This window comes from Pseudocercospora fijiensis, assembly GCF_000340215.1.
Source record: "Pseudocercospora fijiensis CIRAD86 unplaced genomic scaffold MYCFIscaffold_6, whole genome shotgun sequence".
NCBI classification, from domain to species: Eukaryota; Fungi; Ascomycota; class Dothideomycetes; order Mycosphaerellales; family Mycosphaerellaceae; genus Pseudocercospora; species Pseudocercospora fijiensis.
In genome coordinates this window covers 4,186,336-4,206,257 of record NW_006921537.1, presented here as the reverse complement: position 1 = coordinate 4,206,257, position 19,922 = coordinate 4,186,336, and the positions used below count along the sequence as shown (strand labels likewise).

Here is a 19,922-nt window from a genome sequence, read left to right as displayed (position 1 = left end):
AATCTAAGCTCGTTTTTAGTCTTAATCTATCCTCTTTCGGTATAAGATACTCGATAAGCAAATGCTTAGGCCGAGTCTAACTACGAAACCTAAGACTAACTAATAGCTCTATTAACTAATCCTAATCCTCGAACTCCTTCCGCTTCTTAGTAAAGACCTTAAAGAGCGCTCGAGCTTCTTCGGGTACCTACGGAGTAGTCGATATAAAGCTATATCGCTAAAATAGGTAATCCTTCGGAGGCTTATATAGAGATTTAGAGAATTCTAACGCTAACCTATCCTACTAGTAGCTTAGATTCCGGATATAAGCCCTCTCTACCTTAGTAAAGATTTTATATAGTAGTAGCACTCTGCCTTCGAGAAACGCTTTCTATTTAACTATTAGTATCTACCGGCTACGAACGCCGGCTATATATACCGAGTATAGAATAATTACCTATATCCCTTCCTCCTATAGTAATACTTCTACCGTCCCTAGATACCTAGCCCCGATCGTATTAATCGTAAGCTACTTTGTCTTTATAGATATAAAGGCTTCGCTCTAATACTAATAAAGAAACTTCTACTCTATATCGAGGATATAAAGACGACTAGTCTCGATTCTAATCCTTACTAGCTTTGCGTAGTAGCTTTAACTATAATTTTCTAGATTAATAGGACTTATACCTTAGCCCTTTATTAGTATCTCGTCTCTTTAACTATACTCGATCTACTCCTAGCGCTTATCGTCTATAGCGTTAGGCCCTAAAACTATACCTATTACTAGATCGACGTAGGGTATCTCCTCGCTTTTTTTAGTTCCTTTATTCTTAGTATTAAGCTCTATCGCGGCATCCTAAACTTTAGTATTATTGTTCTCGGCTATCTAAATATCTCTGTTACTATCGGTCGTATCGATAGAGGTAGCGGCTATAGGTCTAAATGCTATTAGTTAACGTCTTAAAGAAAAATATACCGGCTATAGCTACCGGCTACGGCTGCTAGCTACGGCCGCTAGCTAGATTAACTTACGCTACTAGAACTTTACGCTCGAAAACTAGCCGCAATTCTTTCCTCCTCTTAGCCTTCTCTTAGGTTGTCTTCTTATTCTAACCTTTACTTTTTTCTATAGGCGCTAGCTATCGATAGAATGCCTTATTCCGCGCCTTTCTTCTCTTATCCTTAGCTCTTTTATCCTTATCTATCTTATCCTTTCTCTCGCGGTCTCGTACGGAATTCTTCTTCGTAGAGTACTCCTCTTTAGTCTTACGCTTTTTAGTTAGACGTTTAGGCAAAATAAACTCGCGGTCTTTAGTTCTATCTTCTATTTAGCGCGTAGCGCGCTTCTCTCTTACTATTATAAGGAAAAGGGGCGGGGGCGTAGCGTATAGTAGTTGTTATCGGTATAGATATAAAGGAAGAATTTAAAAGGTATAAGAATATCGCGAAGCCCTAATTGTTGCCGCCTACGTAACGTTATATAGGTAAGCTTTCGCAACTACGGCAACTACGCCCTAGCAACGGTAACTGCGCCCTAGTAACGGCAACTACGCCCCGGCAACGGCAACTATACCCTAGTAACGGCAATAGAGCGTAGTAAATATAACCTAGTAACTATTATAGCCGGCAATCGTAGCCGGTAGTCGAATAGGAGTGTCCTTATAGTAAAACTACGCCCTAGCAACGGCAAAAGAGCGTAGTAAATATAATATAGTTACTATTATAGCCGGCAATCGTAGCCGGTAGTCGAATAAGAGTGTCCTTATAGTAAAACTAATATAGTCTCTAGTTCAAACTAGGAATCTATATAGTTCGAAAAAACTAAACCGGAACTAGGGAGCTAGTTCGCCGCTAAGAAACCAAACTATATACGTTTAGTAGTTCGGAAACCGAACTACTACGGGGTCTAAGAATTAGTATTATAATAGGCGCCGACGCTATAACCTAAATCTTACTTAAAGTTACTAATTAGGCTAATCGAAGAACGCTATTTCTAGATCCGGAAACTCCGAGTCTACCGCTATATTATTAGTACCTCTATCCGTAAGAATACCCGGTATCGCTAGGGCTACGAAAGGATTAAATTATATGCCTTACGCTAATAAAAGCGTCTTTAGTATACTATTAGTATTATCGCTAGTACTCCGGACCGAAGACATAGTTATAGACAATAAAGAGACCTCGTTCTTAACTATATTTAGCTCTACCTATACCTCCTTCTTAAAGGCCTTAAAGTCCTCTTATATCCTATTAATATCTTCTTCTATTACGAGCCTTCGTCGCTTTACTAGTATTACTACCCTATTAGGAAAAATGGCAGCGAACAATTAGAGACGAAGGGAAGACAGTTAAGAGGGAAGGGAGGACGAATAGAAAGCACTATATGCTAGGGCAGAGGAGGTGCTAAAGGCGGAAGATAGAAGAACCCCTAAGAGGGCATATAGGATAATAATCTTAGAACTCCTTAGAGGACTAAAAGCAATCTACAACTAGGCAAGCTACGTAATTACAAAGGTAGCTAATATAGTCGCAGCAAAGATTACGAAGAAACAATAGGAGACAAGCCTAAACTACCGTACCTAGGTAGTAGTAGCTAGTTAGGAGGCGCTAAAACCCCTAAGGACAGTAGTTAGAGTCTATATTACGGACCTATAGGAGCAAAAGGAAATCTAAGGACTTATAGGGAAAGAGATTATAGAAAGAATTGCAGTTAAAGAGGTAATTAGGGCTAGGAACGAAGGTAAAGGGGTAATTAAGCTGTTTATAGTATAAGAGCAGGACAAAAAGAAGCTAGAAACATAAAAAGAATAGACAACTAAGATAGGGAAAACAGCAAAGGTCTCCTAACAGCAATTTATAATTATAGCCTATAGTATAATAAGAAGCTTTAAGGAAGAACAGGATATTAAGAGCCTATAGAGACAAAACCAAGCTATAGCTATACGCAATGTATTACAAAAGTAGCATAGATTAAAAGGAAAATCGAAGAGACTAAGAAGCAGTCGTCCCTAATTATCTAGGTAGGGAGTACAGAGCAAGCTAATATAGTACTAGACTAAGGGTTGTTCTAGGACTTTGAAAGATTAGAAACAGAGATATATAGAAGCAACTATAGGATAATGCAGTGCTTTAAATATTAATACTATAGACACTTAGCAGCTAAGTGTATAAAGACAACTAATACCTGCTCCTATTATATAGGGGATTACTAGGTTAAAGAATGCAAAGCATATAAGGGAGAAGCAAGATATATATACTATACTAAAAGACACCCCTCTTAGGCGAAGGAATGCCTAGTAAGAATATAGGTAGCTAGGAAGGCAAAGGAAGCTAGAATCAATATACTAAAAAGATACACAATAAGCTAGGGTAGCTAGGTGCAGAAGCAACCTAGCTAAGTGCTATAAAAGAGGTCTAGGTAAGATAATAGGTTCATATTTAGGGCCTTACTAGCATAAGAGAGTTACTAGCAACTAGGGAGACTAAGATACCTTAATATTGTAGGAAAGGAAGCAGGGCAGACAAAGCTTAGTTAAATGTTAGTCTAAAGTAAGGGAAGACTAAAGGAAAACTTATAGGGAAATAATATAGATAAAACCTAATAAACATTGCAATATTACTAAATATTATATAGTATAATGTCAACAAGAGTAAAGACAAGGTATAGAGGAGCTTCCTTTAAGCACTAAACCTAAAAGAATATTACATTATTGCAATCTAAGAGCCCTAGCTTAACCTATATATAAAGAGACTAGTAACAGTTAAAGACCTAAGATACTACCTAATTATCTATAACTAGAGAGCCCTAAGGACATATATCTATATTAGTAAGGAGATAGATACAGAAACCTAGTAGGCTATACTATAGGAGGATAGGGACCTAACATTAGTTTAAGTAGAGACATCCTAAGGTACACTCTAAGTCTACTATATATATAACCTACTACTAGACTTAAGAAGTAGTACCTAACTGAAAACCCTAGAAAGACTACCTAGAGTTATCTAGGGGAACACCTACTAAATCCTACTTAGGGATTTCAACCTCTACTACCCCCTCTAGGGCTTAGACTTTACCCTAGCTTACTACTTCCTAGTAGGAAGACTGATTAATATATTAGAGAGGGAAGGAATAGAAATTGTTACCCTAAAGGGACTAATTACTTAGGAGGTAAGAGGAAGCAGTAGCATACTAGACCTATACTTTATATTATATTAGATTAGGAACAGGATTATAAGATACAGGGTCAACTAGGAACTAGAAGAATTATTAGACTACTTCCCGGTACAGATTGAGCTAAATGTCTAAGCTAATTAGGAAAGGGAACTAGAGGAGAAGCTTAACTAGAAAGGTGCCTAATAGGGTAGGATTAAGGAGGAACTAGAAAGGGACCTAAAACTAGAGGAACTCTTAACAAAACACCTACTAAGGCTAGAGGATATTAATAAGGCAGTAGAAGAACTAATAGGAATCCTAAAACAGGTAGCTAGAAAGCATACCCTAGTAAAGAAACATTTACTATACTAGCAACTATACTAGACTAGTAAGTATATAAGGAAGGTTAAAGTAGTAAGGAAGGCTAGGAGGTAGTAGACATAAACCTATACCTAGGAAGTATAGGACAACTATAACAAAGCCTACTAGGAAAAGAAGATCTAGATTAAGAAAGATAAGATATAAGAATAGAGATCTACAATAGGAATAATTACAAAGAAACTAGAGGAGATATAGAGGATAGCTAAATAGGCAAGGAGACCTAAATAAGACAAGGATATACTACTACAATTCCCGGATATTATAGACTAACAAGGACAAATATAGACTATAATAGAAGGGAAAGCAAAAGCCCTAGGCTAACACTTCTTCTATAGAAAAGTATAAGTAGACCTATTAGATATAAAGGAGAAAGAATAAGAGACTCTACTACTAGGTATACTAAGAGATACCTAGGTCAAACCCGAAACTATTAAAAGGATCCTAAAGAAAATTCTAGGCAATAAGGCACTAAGAGAAGACAAGATCTATAATAAACTTCTAAAAGCATATAGGAAGGGGCTAGCCCTAGTACTAGCTAATATCTTTTTATAAAGCCTAGCACTAGGACACTACCTAAGACTATTTAGGAAGTCCTTAACAGTAGTGCTAAGGAAGCCCTAGAAGGAAGACTATATATAGCTTAAGGCCTATAGACTAATAGCCCTACTTAATATAATAGGCAAGGTGCTAGAAAAAATTGTCGCTAAAAGGCTAACAACCTTTACCGAGGAAAGGAACATCCTTCCTAAAGGCTAAATAGGAGGAAGAAAGAAGAGGTTAACACTAATAGCTATAGAACTAATTATAGAACAGATTAAGCATATCTAGCACTATAGTTAAAACTAGGTAGCAACCCTCCTCTCCCTTAATATCTTAGGAGCCTTTAACAATATCTCCTATAAAAGGCTCCTATATATACTTAAACAGAAAGCTATACTAAACTAGATAGTCTAATTTGTCTAGTCCTTCCTATAGGAAAGATTAATATAGCTTATTCTAGGCAAATTCAAATCAGACCTAATACTAACTAAAAAGGGAATCCCCTAAGGATTAATACTCTCCCTAATCCTCTTCCTTATCTTTATAGTAGACCTACTCCTACTCCTAGAATCAAAAAACACATTAGCATTAGGATTTGTAGATAATACAAATATCCTAGCCTAGTCTAAGACAATAGAAACTAACTATAAGATCCTAGAAGAGAAGCACTAGGAGTATAAAAAATAGATAAGGAGGTATAGAGCAAAATTCGCCCTAGAAAAGTACTAGCTTATCTACTTTAGCAAGGCTAAATCAACCTATAATATAAAGCAATCAATCACTATCTAAGGCTTTAAAACCTAACTATTAGCAGAGCTTAGGGTACTAGGGATCTAGCTAGATCCAAAACTGAATTAGGGACTATAAGTAAAGAAGGTAAAGCAGAGGGTAGATGCTAATATACAATCTATTAATAGGCTTATAGCCTCTATATAGGGGGCTATATTCGAGAAAGCTAAAGTTATATATAAAGCAATTGTTAAGCTAGCAATGCTATATAGAGCATAGATATAGACAGCCTAGGAGAAAACACTAAAGAGGATTAAGCAACTAGTTAGCAGGTCCTAAACCTAAAGCCTAAAGAAAATCCTAGGAGCATATAAAACTATACTAATAAGGGTAGTAGAAATAGAATTAGGGATCCTACTAGTCAAACAATACTTTAAGGGACTAAGACACTAATATACAGCAAAGATAATAGAATACTTAGCCTAACAGACTATCCAAAAGGCACTAGACAAGATAAAAGCCTAGTGTATTAGGACTAGGAGGCGAGATAGACTATAAATAACTCCTTAGAAAGTCAAAGACCTAGAGCAATATAGAGTCTTAATAAGAGAAATGCTAGAGAAAGAGCTTTAGGGATTAAATATAAGGCTAAAGGAAGACAAGCTAAAGGGAGAGAAACAAAGCCTAGCAGAATCAATTGCTAGATACCTATAGGAGTAGGAATAGAACAAAACACAAATCAGACTAGGAACCCTAAAGGCACTAATCAAATTTAGTTAACACAACTACTAGCTCTATAAGGACCTAAATAGGGCCGAGGCAAGCCTAGCTATCTAAATCAGATCTAAATATATTAGACTTAGATCTTACCTATTTAGAAGAAACGTCCTAGGAATTGAAAGCAGAGCTTACTAATATAGCTACTAATCTTAGAACCCTAAGTATATGCTACTAGTCTGCCCTTAATAGTTAGAAGGCAGAAGCGATTAGAGACTAAAAGCAATAGAAAGGGAATACGACAAGCTAATCTAGAGTAAGGAAGACCTAAAGAGGATAGTAAAGTAGATTATTAAATAGGGATTCGTATAACAATTCGCACTAGCAAGGGAAACTAAGGAGTAGATAAGAAGGAGGGAAGAAGAGGGGGAAAGAAGGGCAGGGTAGTAGGCAAGGTAGTTAGAGGGTAACAACTATAACACTAGTATACCCTAGAGGAAGGAAAACAAGGAAACGAGGAAGATTAATACTTATAAATAGGATAGGAGGGAGGTTTTTACTAACTAAGTTGGTTTCCTACCTAAAATAATACATAGAAACAGACCTGTATAGGCCGAAAGGCACTACAATAGGCAAATGAAATATCTATCTATCTATCTATCTATTACTACCCTATTTTCTATATCTACTTCTAGTCTATTAGAAGTAGCGTCTTCTCGTACTATATCTCGCTCTAACTTCTATATTATTATAGTAAACAACTCGCTAGCTTATAAGCGTATATTATAGTCTTATTATCTTAAGGTATCGTTAAAAGCTCTACCGCGAGACTTGCCTTAAGTACGTCTACTTTATAAGGCTAAGTCTCGTTATTTACGACCGCTAGATAGAGTTATAGAGCTATAAGAACCTAGTATTACTAGAGTTAATAACCGCCGAGAGACCGTATATAATACTACTAATATAGCACTTCGACTAGTACTATTAGTAGTACTATTATTAAAGCTTAGACCTTTAGTTAACGGTCTTCTACTTCTATTACGTAGCGGTAGTATAGCTATAAGGTCTTATATACGTTAGCGCTCTCGTTCTATTTCTTTATTAACCTCTAGCTCTTTTTCTTCGTAACTAGGCGTATCTTTATTATTATTTCTATCCTTACTAGTTATACTATTACTAGTACTAATCTTATTATTACTATTGTTCTACTCCGGGCCCTTATCTTTACTAATTACTAGACTATTAGACATCTCCTACTACTTAATAAAGTACTAATTAGCGTCTAGACTCCGCTATATACTACTTCTTCGACTATAAACTTAGTATATTATACTTATTATAATAGCTCGTAGCAGCGTCTATTTCTACCTAGCGCGCGATATCTATTGCCTCTGCCTTTATAGCCTCTTAAGTAACTCGTATCTCGTACTAGGTATATATCTCCGCCTATATAGAACTAGATTTATCTTCTTCCTTACTAGTACTATTATCGCTCTCTTTAACGTTAAATATAGGCTACTACTTATCTTCTAGCTTCTTTATTATACGGTCGAGCGATATATACTATATTTTTACGTTTAAATAGTATTTTGCCGTTATTAAGTTCTACTAGCTAGTAGTACTATATAAGGCCTCGAAGTTAGCCGCTATCCTTACTAAGGCGATCTTATTCTTCTTACTTTGACTACGCTTCTGTCGCTTTCAAGTTATCGCCGCCTTAATCGCTACTTCTAATATATCGATCGCTCTACCTATATCGGTTATACGAGTATAAAGAATAGCCTTTACTACCGCTATATACTACTCCGAGTTATTAGTCTACCTAGTTCTACTCTTATCTTCTACTAATGGCCTCGGTACCTCTAAGGGAGCTATAGGAGCTCGGAAACTCGGTATTTACTACGAGAAGTTAGATATAGTTAATAGCGCTAAAGAGGCCTATTTTAGCGGTATTATCTACTATAAAAGAAGGCTATAAGAAGGCTATAAAGAAGCGATAGAATAATAGCCTAATTATACGCGCTATAGAAGACGTAGTTTAGCCTTAGACGAGGTCTTAATAACCTTCTTATTTAGTAAACTATAACTACCGCTATACTATATTTAACTATTTATTAGACTAGTGCGCTATATACTATATATAGTGTATAGCGTACTACTGTAGTAAGCAGAGTGCTTACAACTAGCTAAATTAGGTCTAGGGGTTGCCTCTTCGAGCGTATAGTAAGCAGTCTATAACACCTCTTCCGCCGGCAAAAGGTGTCTAGACTCTAGAGCACAAGGTGGCATGGTTCCCAAAGTGACTTCACACAACTTCGCGTCGCGCTGAATGACCCGTGCTTTCCGCTCCTGTCAGGCAAAGCTTGTCACTACAGGACTTGCCTGGCAACCGGCGCCGCATCGAATAAATCCCTCATCCTCCCAGCTTCTCCCTCTTCCCCAATTCGTCCCCCACACCCACACCCACACCACACGACACCACTTCCACCATGCCGCCCAGAAGTTTCAAGAAGGCCAAGCGAACCACAATCCCGCCACCCCGAGCCGCGAGTTCTGAGCTGGGCGACGGCGACGGCGACTTCAACCTCGACTGCAGTGCCCAAGGCAGGGCAATTCGCAAATGCCGCAGCATTCGCCGACAGTCGCCATTCGAGGATTCGGCAGTCGCCATCAGCGACGACGACGACGACTTTGAGGAAGAAGAAATCGACGACTGCATTCACATCGCACCCACTCGAAAGCGGAAGAGGTCCCCATCACCACCCGCCCCATTGCCGTCCCGCCACCTGGAATCCTTCTCCGACTCCTCGCTGTCAGATGACGACACCCCTCAGACACCCTTACCGCCGTCGGCAGGCACGACCATCCACCTGACCATCAATGTGCCTCCGAACCACCAAGGTCCATTGACCATCAATCTGGATCCGAACAACTTTGCCCGTTTGCCGCGCGCTCCCACTGCGCCTTCAAAGCGTGATGAGCTGGCCCAAGCTACATGGGCGAGACTCAATGCCCGATCAGCATCGAAAACGAATAGATATGCTGGCTTCCTGGATTTGCCAGCCGAGCTGAGGAACGACATCTATCGCACCGTTTTCGTCACCGCCCGATCAGTAAATTTCGCCCAGGCCGACAATTTCTCCCGCTCTGCTGCACTGTTGAGAACTTGCCGACAAGTCTACGTACGTCTCGACATTCGGCACATATATCACACGCATTGAGATCGTCTGCTAACTTTCCAATAGGAGGAAGGCCGTAGCATACTTTACTCCGAGAACAGCTTTGCCATTGAGCGCCGCACGCAGCGCTACGGATCCTTCTGGGAAAGCGAATGGCGGGAAGTCGGCTTTCTCAACGTGCGCTATTTCATGAAGTCCGTTGGCTCCACCAACATGGCCTTCATCCGCAAGCTCTCATTCATGCTGGAAGATGCCGTTCCGTGCCTCAATCCAGCCATGCGCACTAATGAGGAGCGTCGCTTCGTTCACGACGACCATCTAATGTCGGTACTTCGACATCTGGGCGATCACTCTCAATTACAAACCTTGGACCTCCATTTCCATGGACGCCGACGTGTCGATCGCACCGATGACCGATTCCTCGACTACATGAAGCGCATTAAAGCGGACACGGTACGATTCGTGGACTGGCCTCCTGGAAGCAGGTATCCTCGACAGAGCAAACAGGATGACAGCGTAAAGACCGCGCTTCTCCAGCACTGTACGAGGAAGCGCAAGAAATTCGACGTTTGAAGTCGACACGAGTCATTCTCCTGCAGGTGTCAGGTTCGTGGGAGATCGAGATTGGGCAGCTGTTAACGCGCGTGCATCCACTTGCATTGTGGGGAGCGTTCCTCCGGCAGGCCAGAAGTTTCGAAGCATCTTCTATAGACGGGCATGGTCATAGAAGGATGCGGCGCTCGAGCGATTGGCGCATCTTTGCCTTGATAGTGCTTTGCGGCTAAGTCGTACGAAACGGCAGTTAATGAGTGTCATGTTCAGCAAGCGGCCATGCGAGAAAGGTCTGGCCATGAACGAAAATGGAAAATTGGAAGCAAATATAGATGAGAGTTAATTGCATGGCAGGCATACTATACTATACTTTGTACAACATCAGAAACATGTATATATAACCCATGCTATCCCGACCATCACCGAACCAAGGAACCGTATCACACCGATCTGAACCAAGCGTGTGCACCTTGAAGCACACTGACCGCTGCAAAACACACATCACCTGGCACGAACCTTGACGCCTCACTTCACTTCCCTTTCTATATCGATAAAGCATCCATCTTACCGACAACGTCCGTGATATTATATGTCGCACAGATACTGACTGAATCAGGACAAAATCGATATAATGTCTTGCATGGAACCAACAACAACATATAGCTGCTATAGTAGTAGTTAGTATATAACCCTCAGATATAGGCAGGCAGGCAGGCAAGCAATCCAGAATCTTTTTTTGTTCTTCTGGGAAGGGCCGTGTACACGAAAAGAAGAAGAAGAAATTCATACCACACTGCATGAACATAATAAACCAATCTTTCCGTATCAAGAAACCTTTCTACCTCACAAAGCACCAAGCGCTCAAGATGCAAGAAAGCTGCTGTAGCAGTCCCAATGCACTGCCTGCTAAGCAAATGCGCTTTCTTTCGTCTTATGTACACTGTCGCATCTCATCCATCATCATATCTCATTAACAGAATCCCTCCCCAGTTCCCTTCCCGTTTTCATTTCTTCTCTAGTGTCTGGATTCACTGCTTCTTGTAGTGCTATTGTCTCTAACCTTTTCCCACAACGTCGTCCTCAGAACTGGCCGTTCCACTCCGACTCAATCAAGGTCGACTCTGCAATTCCTTGATTTGCTGCTCCACAGCCTGCAATTGCGCAGCCATTTGTGCTTGAGCCTGAGGTTTCTTCGCCATTTCCTCAGGAGTAAGATGGATCTCAGTCTTTCTCTGTGCTGACTTGGGCCGCTCAGGTGAAGGCATTTTCGGTGTGAGGTTGTTCTCTTGACTGCCGCCTTCCTCTTGAGTCACCACATTGCTGACGAGTTGGTTGGCTTCATGTTGCAAATTCGGAATCGCTTTGGCGGGTTGGTGGAGGTAGGATTCTAGCATTTGCTTGAGGGTGTCGGCACGCACAGGTTTGGCGAGGTAGTTGTTCATGCCTGCTTCGAGACACTTCTCGCGATCACCGCGAATGGCCGATGCCGTCATTGCGATGACCAGGATGTCGCGTACTCGTGGGTCGGAATGTTTGCGAATCTCGCGCGTCGCGTTATAGCCATCGAGAACAGGCATTTGCACGTCCATCAGGACAAGATGGAAAGGATGGCCATCTTCACTTGCCCGGCCGAGCGCGTCCACAGCCTGCTGTCCATCGCCGTAGGCTTCGCAATTGAAGCCGAGCTTCTTCACGAAGTTGATGGCGATCTTCTGGTTGATTGGGTTGTCTTCAGCAATGCACACCTTAAGCTGATCGCGAGGTATGCCCTGTAAGCTCATGATCGCTCGAGCTCCAGGTCCGTCATCCTCCGCGGGCGGCGTGAATATTGCCATAGGATCTGCTTCTCTGCCGTGTAGAGTCGTGCCGTTGCTCTCCGAATCCAATGATTTGACCTTCTTGAACGGCAGACTGAAAGACACTGTTGTACCAACGCCAGGCTCACTCTCGAGCCAAATCTGTCCATGCATGACGTTTTCGAGGATGGCTTTGCAGATTGACAAGCCTAGACCCGTTCCACCATAGCTTCGAGCTGTGCTGGAATCTGCCTGCGAGAATGGCAAGAAGAGCTTCTTCTGCTGTTCCTGAGAGATGCCGATTCCGGTATCGGTGACGGAGACTGTCACCTTGATGCTGTCGGCATCTTCCCAGTCTACCTTCGCCTTGACTGTGACGCTGCCTTTGGCTGTGAATTTGTACGCATTTGACATGAGGTTCATCAGAATCTGGTGCAGCCGAACTGGATCACCCATGACTACGAGATTCTTGTCAAGTCCGTCCAGGTCTTGTATCGTCTTCAAGTTGCGCTCGATATTCGTATACGAAAGTGCTCTGACGACTTCGCTGATGGTCTCGGTGAGAGAGAGCGGCACGCTGAAAACCTCTGTATACCTGTTAGCACAACATTCATTACTATGGGAAAGGGTGTACTCTTACGCATCTTGCCAGCTTCCAGCTTAGAGAAGTCCAGAATATCGTTGATGACACTAAGCAGCGTATCGGCGCATACCCTGATGCTGTCGGCATGTTCTTCCTGCTCCTTATTCAATGGTGTCGCCTTCAACATCTCGCTCATGCCGATCACACCGTTCAGCGGCGTTCTCAATTCGTGAGACACGTTGGCAAGGAACATGCTCTTAGCTTTGGCGGCCTCGTCTTTGAGCCGAACCATCTCCATCGCTTTCGCTTCGGCAGCCTTGGCCTTCTTTTCAGCTTCTTTTGCCTGGGCAAGAGCCTGCTTTTGCACTTCCAGCATAGATGTGTTGCTTGCTTGCACTTTCTCCGACCGCTTGAATAGCAGTGCATTGGCAATGGAGATTGCAATCTGATTGACGAGCAGCTTAAGCAGCGTCACGGTGCGCTCTGTGAATGTGTTGGGTGGCGCTTGACAATACAAGCTGCCGAGCAAGACATTGTCGCCATGCAGTATTGGTATGGAGATCATTGATGCGCCTTCGGGGAATTTCTCCAGCCAGGATTCGGGAACATTCGAGAACCGCTCGTCTTCCAGTACCTGACGAAGGAAGACCTGTTCCTTGAATCGCAGAACGTATTTTGTGACCTGTTTCGCCACCATGTCGTCCACTTCCTCCAATGGGATCCCTTGCTCTGGCGCCTCAATACCTTCGGGCGTGCCCACTGACGCCACACACCACGTTCCGTCGTCGCTCTCGACCACAAGACCAACCAGTTCTGCTCCTGTAGAATCGACTATTATGGTCGTCAGCTTCTTTAGCAGTCGATCCACGTCCAATTCTGATGAAAGCAGTTGAGAGCTCTCCAAAATGCCGGCCAGATCGATCATATCTAATCCGACCGCTGAAGAAAGCGCGGCTGGAGGTTCTCGAACATTTGCGCTTGCTGCCGTCTGCGGATCCAGCCACTCCGCTGTCCTATCAGTTGAAGTATGGTGTAACGCTTGATGACTAGCAATCTTTTCCAGCTTGTAGGCATATGAAGGGCCACTGGCTTGGTCCATGGTCGTTTGTGTCCCGGCGTCCACTGTGGAAAGGCTTCGAGTGCCATAGAGCAAGAATTCATACTTCTCGCTGACATGCTCTGCCTTGCCGAACGCTCCGACGCTTCGATATGACGAGATGGCATCGAGAAGTATGCCCCTCGCAGGACGAGCAGCACCTCTTCTTGCAAGCCAATCAGCGTACAGCTCGAGACTGAAGCCTTCGTCGAGTCCGTTGCCAGTCAAGACGCATTGATTAACGGCATCTTCGAAAAATTTGAGGACTTGTCCGTATTGTTGCTGCACGTCCGCGAGCTCTCCGTCAAGAAGGTTGATATAAGTCAAGTAGCTGGAGGCGGCACTCACACTGCCCACGATTTCGCACGCCGTCCTACATTCAACCACTTTCTTGAGAAGAGCGTCTCGATCTTTCCTGTCAGGCTCTTCCCTGAGAATGGCGAGAATGGCCATGGCGTAGTAGAATAGATTGGCGTAGCGATGAGGCATGGACAGCAGTCCCTCCGTCATTGGGAGCAACCTTTGTCCGAATTCCATTGCCTCTTTGTAGTGCCCGAACCTGTAGAGTGCCATCAGCTTGGAGACCAGGTAAAGACTGAGTGGCCGCTCGGGGCTGGATGCGGCGTTCTTGACAAATTGTATATAGTCGTCGCTGTTATGGCTTGGGTCGCTCAAGACGTCATGCGCAGACTTGTAGTTCGTCTTGCCAGCGAGTGCTCTGACCAACTGACGCGTGCCCATGACAATCACACCGCCTCGGAGATTCTCCTGCCACTCTGGAAATTCATCGCTCACTGAAGCAATGAAAGCCTCGGTCTCGGCCAGATTCTCAGCTGACCACAACTTGTAAGCCGCCATGATACCAACATTCAGAAGGTGAAGAATCTTGTCGCCGGCTGCGGATGCCGCCTCCAAGCCCCTATTGAGAGCATTGAAGTTGTCTCGCATCTCGTAGCGAATATGGCCAAGAAACAGCGAGTGTAGAGTCAGTCCTCTCCCAGCTGTGTATAGTTCCTGGTCGAAGAAGTCAAAGATCCGGAGTGCGGTGTCCCCAAATTCCATGGCTAGCTGAACCATGTGAAATCGCCAAATTGTGAGCGCTGCGATGTTCACATAGCCTAGCCCAGCCTGAGCATAGAGCCCACGCTCGAGATACAAGGATAGGATTGCTAATGTGGATCGATAAAAGAGCAGATGGTCGGTCCAGTATGCCGAGGACTGTAGTTCGGTCAAGAGAGCTCCTAGTGTGCTCAATGTCCGATCAACACTCTTGCTGGTGTGTTCGAAGTCGGGAGGGTTCGCCTGCAGCAGAGGAATCATGCGTTGGAACTCTTCGTCGCATTGCTCCCAGGTCATGTCTGTGATGGGGAGGTTGAGCTGAGCCAGGGCGTTTTTGAGGCCATTGTAGGCGGTATTGCTGTCTCCTCTCTGAACATGCATGCGAGACAATATTATAGCAGCAGGAGTTCGGTCCTCTTTGGACCGAGTGTTGTTTGATACGTCGTTCAAGAGTTGCTCTGCTTCGTCGTACTGCCCGTTATACCAGAACGCTTCCGCCGCGCGCGTCTTTAGTGTCAACACTTCTGCATAATTTGCATCGCCTGTGGGGTCGTTCCAATGGTTTGGAGGAAGCAAATCCAGGCAATGCTTGAAGTAGAAGAGACCAGATCTGCGTGCACCCGATTCTCGTGCTGTCTCGGCTGCTTGATACAATAGATCCCTGAATGCGAACTTCTTCTTCTCACGACGTTTGATGCAAGCAATGCCTTTACATATGTGTCTGGCTTGTTCGAACAGAACGTTGTTTGGTTGTGTGATCGGGTCGTAGGGCTCATGCTTCATCATAGAGCAGGCAACAACGTAGTGCATCTCTTCTCGCACGAAGCTCTCGCATAGCGACTCTGCTGCAGCAATGTATCTGTCGTGGCTGAATTTAAAGAGGTCTTCATCACTGGTCGGCATTACGACGAAAGACGAGAGCGCAATCTGCAGCCCAGAAACAGCGTCCTTGCTCTCGGGTGGAATAAGCGGTTGGGGCACTAATCGTGAGCACGCACAGCTCATGACCCTTTTGATCGTCTCAAATCTGAAATTGTTGCCGATGATAGCGGCCCACGCAAGCATTGTCTGAGCATCGATAGGTAATTCCTTCATGCGTCGCAGGATAAAGTCATTAGTTGAGAAGCGGCTGCCATCCGGATTGGAAAACTCCTCAAACAGCTTGTCAATGCTATACTCCCACTGGCTGCATTTCCAGCAGTAGTAGATGCATTTCTTTCGATAAGCAGAATCCAGCATCTCGCGAACGAAGAAAGGATTGCCCTGTGTCTTCTCCTGTACAATGCCTACTAGAGGCGTACAGTAGTCCTCGGGACGGTGCAAGGTATCGGCAACGTATTTCATGGTGTCCTCGTCTGTGAAAGCTCCGACTTCGACCGTCGTTGATCGTTCGAGCAGCCGCTTCATCGCAGGTGCAAGCATATCCTCTCCACGATACGTGACAATCAGCACGATCGGGATGTGTGCTCTGCAGATGACTTGTATCAGCTCCAAGCTCTCCGGATCTGCAAATTGAAGATCATCGAGGCAGAAGCAAACAAATTTCTGGACCGCTAGCAATCGGAGGACGTCCAGAAAGATGTTCATAAAGCGCGAGGTTTTGTTCGATCCACCAGAACGAAGCCACTCTTGTGTGCTGGCGGCGTTGCACATCTTCCGTTCCGGCATTGCACCAATCGATCCATTTTGATGCTCTGCGGCCTTGTTCGACACTTTCCCATTGACAGTCGGCGCCAGAAGCCAAAGAGGTAGTTCTAAGTAGGCATGCAGAATTCCCCAAAATGGCTTGACAAAGGCCCGGATGTTTTCATGAAAAGGCGTGTTGACATCGTTCTCGGAGAAGATCTGTCGAAATAGCGAAGACATGACTCTGATCACTGGGTCAAATGGCGTGGTTCTGATTTGATCGAACTTCGCGCTCGTGAAGTAGCCATGTTTTCGTGCTTGCGTTTGGATGCTCCTAATCAGCACCGACTTGCCAAATCCAGCAGCGCCACAAACTCCGATCAGCTCAGTCCTGCCTTTCTTCTTCAGCTTTTGTGCAGTACGGAGGAGAGAGCTAGGCTCGCTGTTGTTTAGACTATTCATGTGCACACTTGACGACAGTGTCCTGTGCAAGCTGTCGGTATTGTTGGGTGACGCGCGACCGTCGACCGAAAGATCCTGTTCGGCCCTGTCTGCGATAGCTTCACCATTGACCGAGGTGGCCGTAGAAGCTACACTTCCAGACCGATCAGTATTACGTTCCAGTCGGTCTTGTGCTACCTTTCTGCTGTATTGGGATTGAGGTTCATACGGCGCCGTTTCAGGTATCGATATGAGTCGCTGATCATCACGACTGCGCTCGCGATCGGTCGACGATGTGGTGTCGCTCAATATGTCTTCCAGAGGAAGAGTGATCTCTCCAGACATGATGGAGGAGTTTGAGCTGAGACTGTACAGGCCCTTTCGACTGATGAGTGGAGCCCTCGCGGACCGCTGTGCAGCTCGTTCGATCACGCTAATGATGGCTTGGCGCTGCTTTTCTCGGCCGACGAGATGATTGGGAAGGACAAAGAAGCATGAGACATCCTTGGTAGCGATTTTGAAAGAGCTGAGGGCCTGTTGGTCGCCTTCGATGAGAATCTTCTTCAATTGCTGCAAGTCGTACTTGATGCCGGACGTCGAGTTGTAGCGATCGTCCATATTGCGCGCAGTCATTTTTTGTATGACTTTATTAAGCGCATCCGGTACATCGGATCGAAGGGAAGAAGGCGGAGGTATTCTCTTGGAAAGAATGTTTTGCATAATGTCAAGGGGAGTTTTCCCTTCGAAGGGCGCCTGACCGGTCAGCATGGTCCACAAGAGTATGCCGAGTGAGTAGACGTCAGTCCTTGCGTCAGGCTCGGCAGGCAGACGACCTGTTTGCTCGGGCGCAATGAATTGCAATCGATGCTCCACACCACGCTGAGACATCAACGTGGACCAGTTGGCAGAGGTCAGGCCATGTTCGAAGCTCCGCGAGCCTGAGCCGAAGCTGATCATGCGCACAACACCAGTCTCCTTGTTGAAGTGGAAAGCGTCGGCCCGAAGCTCTCCATGGACCAGCTCGTTGCCATGATGAAGGATTTCCAAGCACTCGCTGGCTCCTATGCCAAAGTCCAGGAAAGTCAACAGTGCGACTTGCTCATGGCTCTGCTCCTGAGGGCTGTCTGGCGCTCCGGCATAAAAGTTTGGCCCGAACTCGACCAGCTCCCGGAGATAGTTGCGTCCCGGGGCTTCGACGACGGAACAGCATAACGGCGGCTCGCCGGGATGTCTAGCGGGGAGTCGGAAGAAGTCGAGTGGCCTCACAAAGTGTTTCCTTTCTGGCGCAGATTCAGAAGACTGCTGGAACAAGGCCTCACACAGCTTGAACTCGCGCTCCAGACGCAGAATCTGCTTGCCCACACGACCAATGACCCATACCTGCTTTTCTTCCTGTCCATCGAGAGTCGCAGCATCGTAGTCGGATCGCGTTCGGATGGACGATGGTCGGGAGGAAGCAGAGGTGGAAGAGGCACTTGTCTTGCGGTGGCCGGTGGGTGAGGGCTTGCGCTTGCCAAAAAAGTGCCAGTTGTCGTAGCTGGAGTGGAAGGGAGGGATGCGGTCGTTGAACTCATAGCCCGGCACCTCCTCCTTCAGCCTCTCGAACATGCGGCGGAAGGGCGCGACTCCCTCCTCGCCGTCCTGCTCTTTGCCGAGCTCCATAGCAGCTGCCCTCTAGCTTCCACAAGACGCCTCTGCCGCGCTCATGCTTGTTTGTCGACGTGCGGGAATCTATTCCGTCTCCATGCCGCGGTCGGGGATGTCGATGGGCGAGCCCGTAAGGTGCGTGCGGGAATGTGTGGTGGCGGCGGAAGTGAGGTGAGGTGAGGTGAGGCTGCGCACACAGGCGATGGACGCCGGCGTAGGTGGGAGAGGAGTTCACGCAGCAGTGTAATCGATAGCAGTCAGGCAGTCCACGCGAGACGGCAGCTCCACTCGCTCGCGTATAAGGAATAAGCTTCCACTATTGCCGCTACTACACGTTTGTAAGCGTACTATCCGCTCCCAGCTTCTGTTGTCTTTGACCTGTCTCAGCCTGCATAATTGATTGCGCAGACCTGTGTCACTGAAGACCGAGACGACGAATGCTTGTACAGTTGTCCTCGGCGCAAACGCAAACACGACATCCGCGCTAGAAGTACGGTATGCGAGCGCTTCTTGGAGCTTATCCACAGCAGTGTGCCGGGATCTTGCTGCAGGGTCTCCGCCACGACTCGGCGGGAAAGCGCGCGGGTGCGTGTGTGCGACCTAATATTTGATTTGCTTCTGTTCAAATGTTTAGGGAGCCCACCTGGCACGCTGGATACCTACAGCAAGGTATGCTGTACTGGTGGTTTAGGTATGCAGCGTGAGACAGCTTGCCCAGCACTGCATTTCCACTTCCACTCAACTTGCACCCGGCCACTCCAGAATCAGTGACGAACAAGCCGCCACTCCGTCCACGTCGCAGCCCCCCCCCCCCCCTCTCCGAAGAATGGTTCGCCGCGGCCGAGAACCTCACCACACCCACCCCGCCAATCCGCAAACCAGGCGTCTTCACCTACGCCGGAGCCTGGTACGACGGCTGGGAGACCCGACGCCATAACACAGAAGAATACGATTGGGTGGTAATCAAACTCGGCGTCGCGAGTGGAAAAGTAAGAGGCGTAGAAATCGACACAGCATTCTTCGACGGAAACCATGCACCCGAGATCGCGGTCCAAGGAACCTTCAACACAGAAGATGTCGCCGACTCAGAAGTCTCGAAAAAGGAATACAGAAAATGGGAAACGATCCTAGAAAAACAACCCTGTGGTCCCAGTCGTAGACAAGCCTGGAAACTCCCCAGCATCACGGAAAATCCCTACACTCACGTCCGTTTACTGATGTACCCAGACGGCGGCATCGCCAGGTTCCGACTCTTTGGAGACGTAGTTCCAGTCTTGCCCCAAGACGTGAATGCAATTTTCGATTTGGCAGCTACAGTCAACGGCGGCGTAGCAGTTTCCTGCAGCGACCAACATTTCGGAACAAAAGATAATTTACTCCTCCCCGGACGGGGTGTGGATATGGGTGATGGATGGGAAACGAAAAGAAGCCGAGGCGAACATAT

General features: G+C 45.6%; 3 protein-coding genes across 3 annotated transcripts; 2 read left to right on the top strand and 1 right to left on the bottom strand.

Annotated features, from left to right (window-relative positions):
- Positions 1-3,098: 3,098 nt before the first annotated feature.
- On the top strand, positions 3,099-10,604 carry MYCFIDRAFT_208361 (uncharacterized protein; the record flags this gene model as incomplete). The annotated part of the gene is made up of 8 exons (XM_007930464.1): positions 3,099-3,103; positions 8,800-9,140; positions 9,164-9,656; positions 9,677-9,724; positions 9,759-10,245; positions 10,278-10,322; positions 10,348-10,368; positions 10,406-10,604. The coding sequence occupies 8 exons, from the start codon at positions 3,099-3,101 to the stop codon at positions 10,571-10,573; spliced, it is 1,608 nt and encodes a 535-aa protein (XP_007928655.1). The 3' UTR covers positions 10,574-10,604.
- A 735-nt stretch (positions 10,605-11,339) lies between these two features.
- MYCFIDRAFT_189575 (uncharacterized protein) lies at positions 11,340-18,439 on the bottom strand (the record flags this gene model as incomplete). Its single annotated transcript, XM_007930463.1, has 3 exons — positions 11,340-11,471; positions 11,556-12,613; positions 12,667-18,439. The coding sequence occupies 3 exons, from the start codon at positions 18,437-18,439 to the stop codon at positions 11,340-11,342; spliced, it is 6,963 nt and encodes a 2,320-aa protein (XP_007928654.1).
- Positions 18,440-18,915: 476 nt separating this feature from the next.
- On the top strand, positions 18,916-19,882 carry MYCFIDRAFT_176753 (uncharacterized protein; the record flags this gene model as incomplete). Its single annotated transcript, XM_007930462.1, has 4 exons — positions 18,916-18,921; positions 18,967-19,067; positions 19,113-19,160; positions 19,188-19,882. Coding segments are annotated over 4 exons (850 nt in total), but the record flags the coding sequence as incomplete, so codon positions are not given.
- Positions 19,883-19,922: the final 40 nt, after the last annotated feature.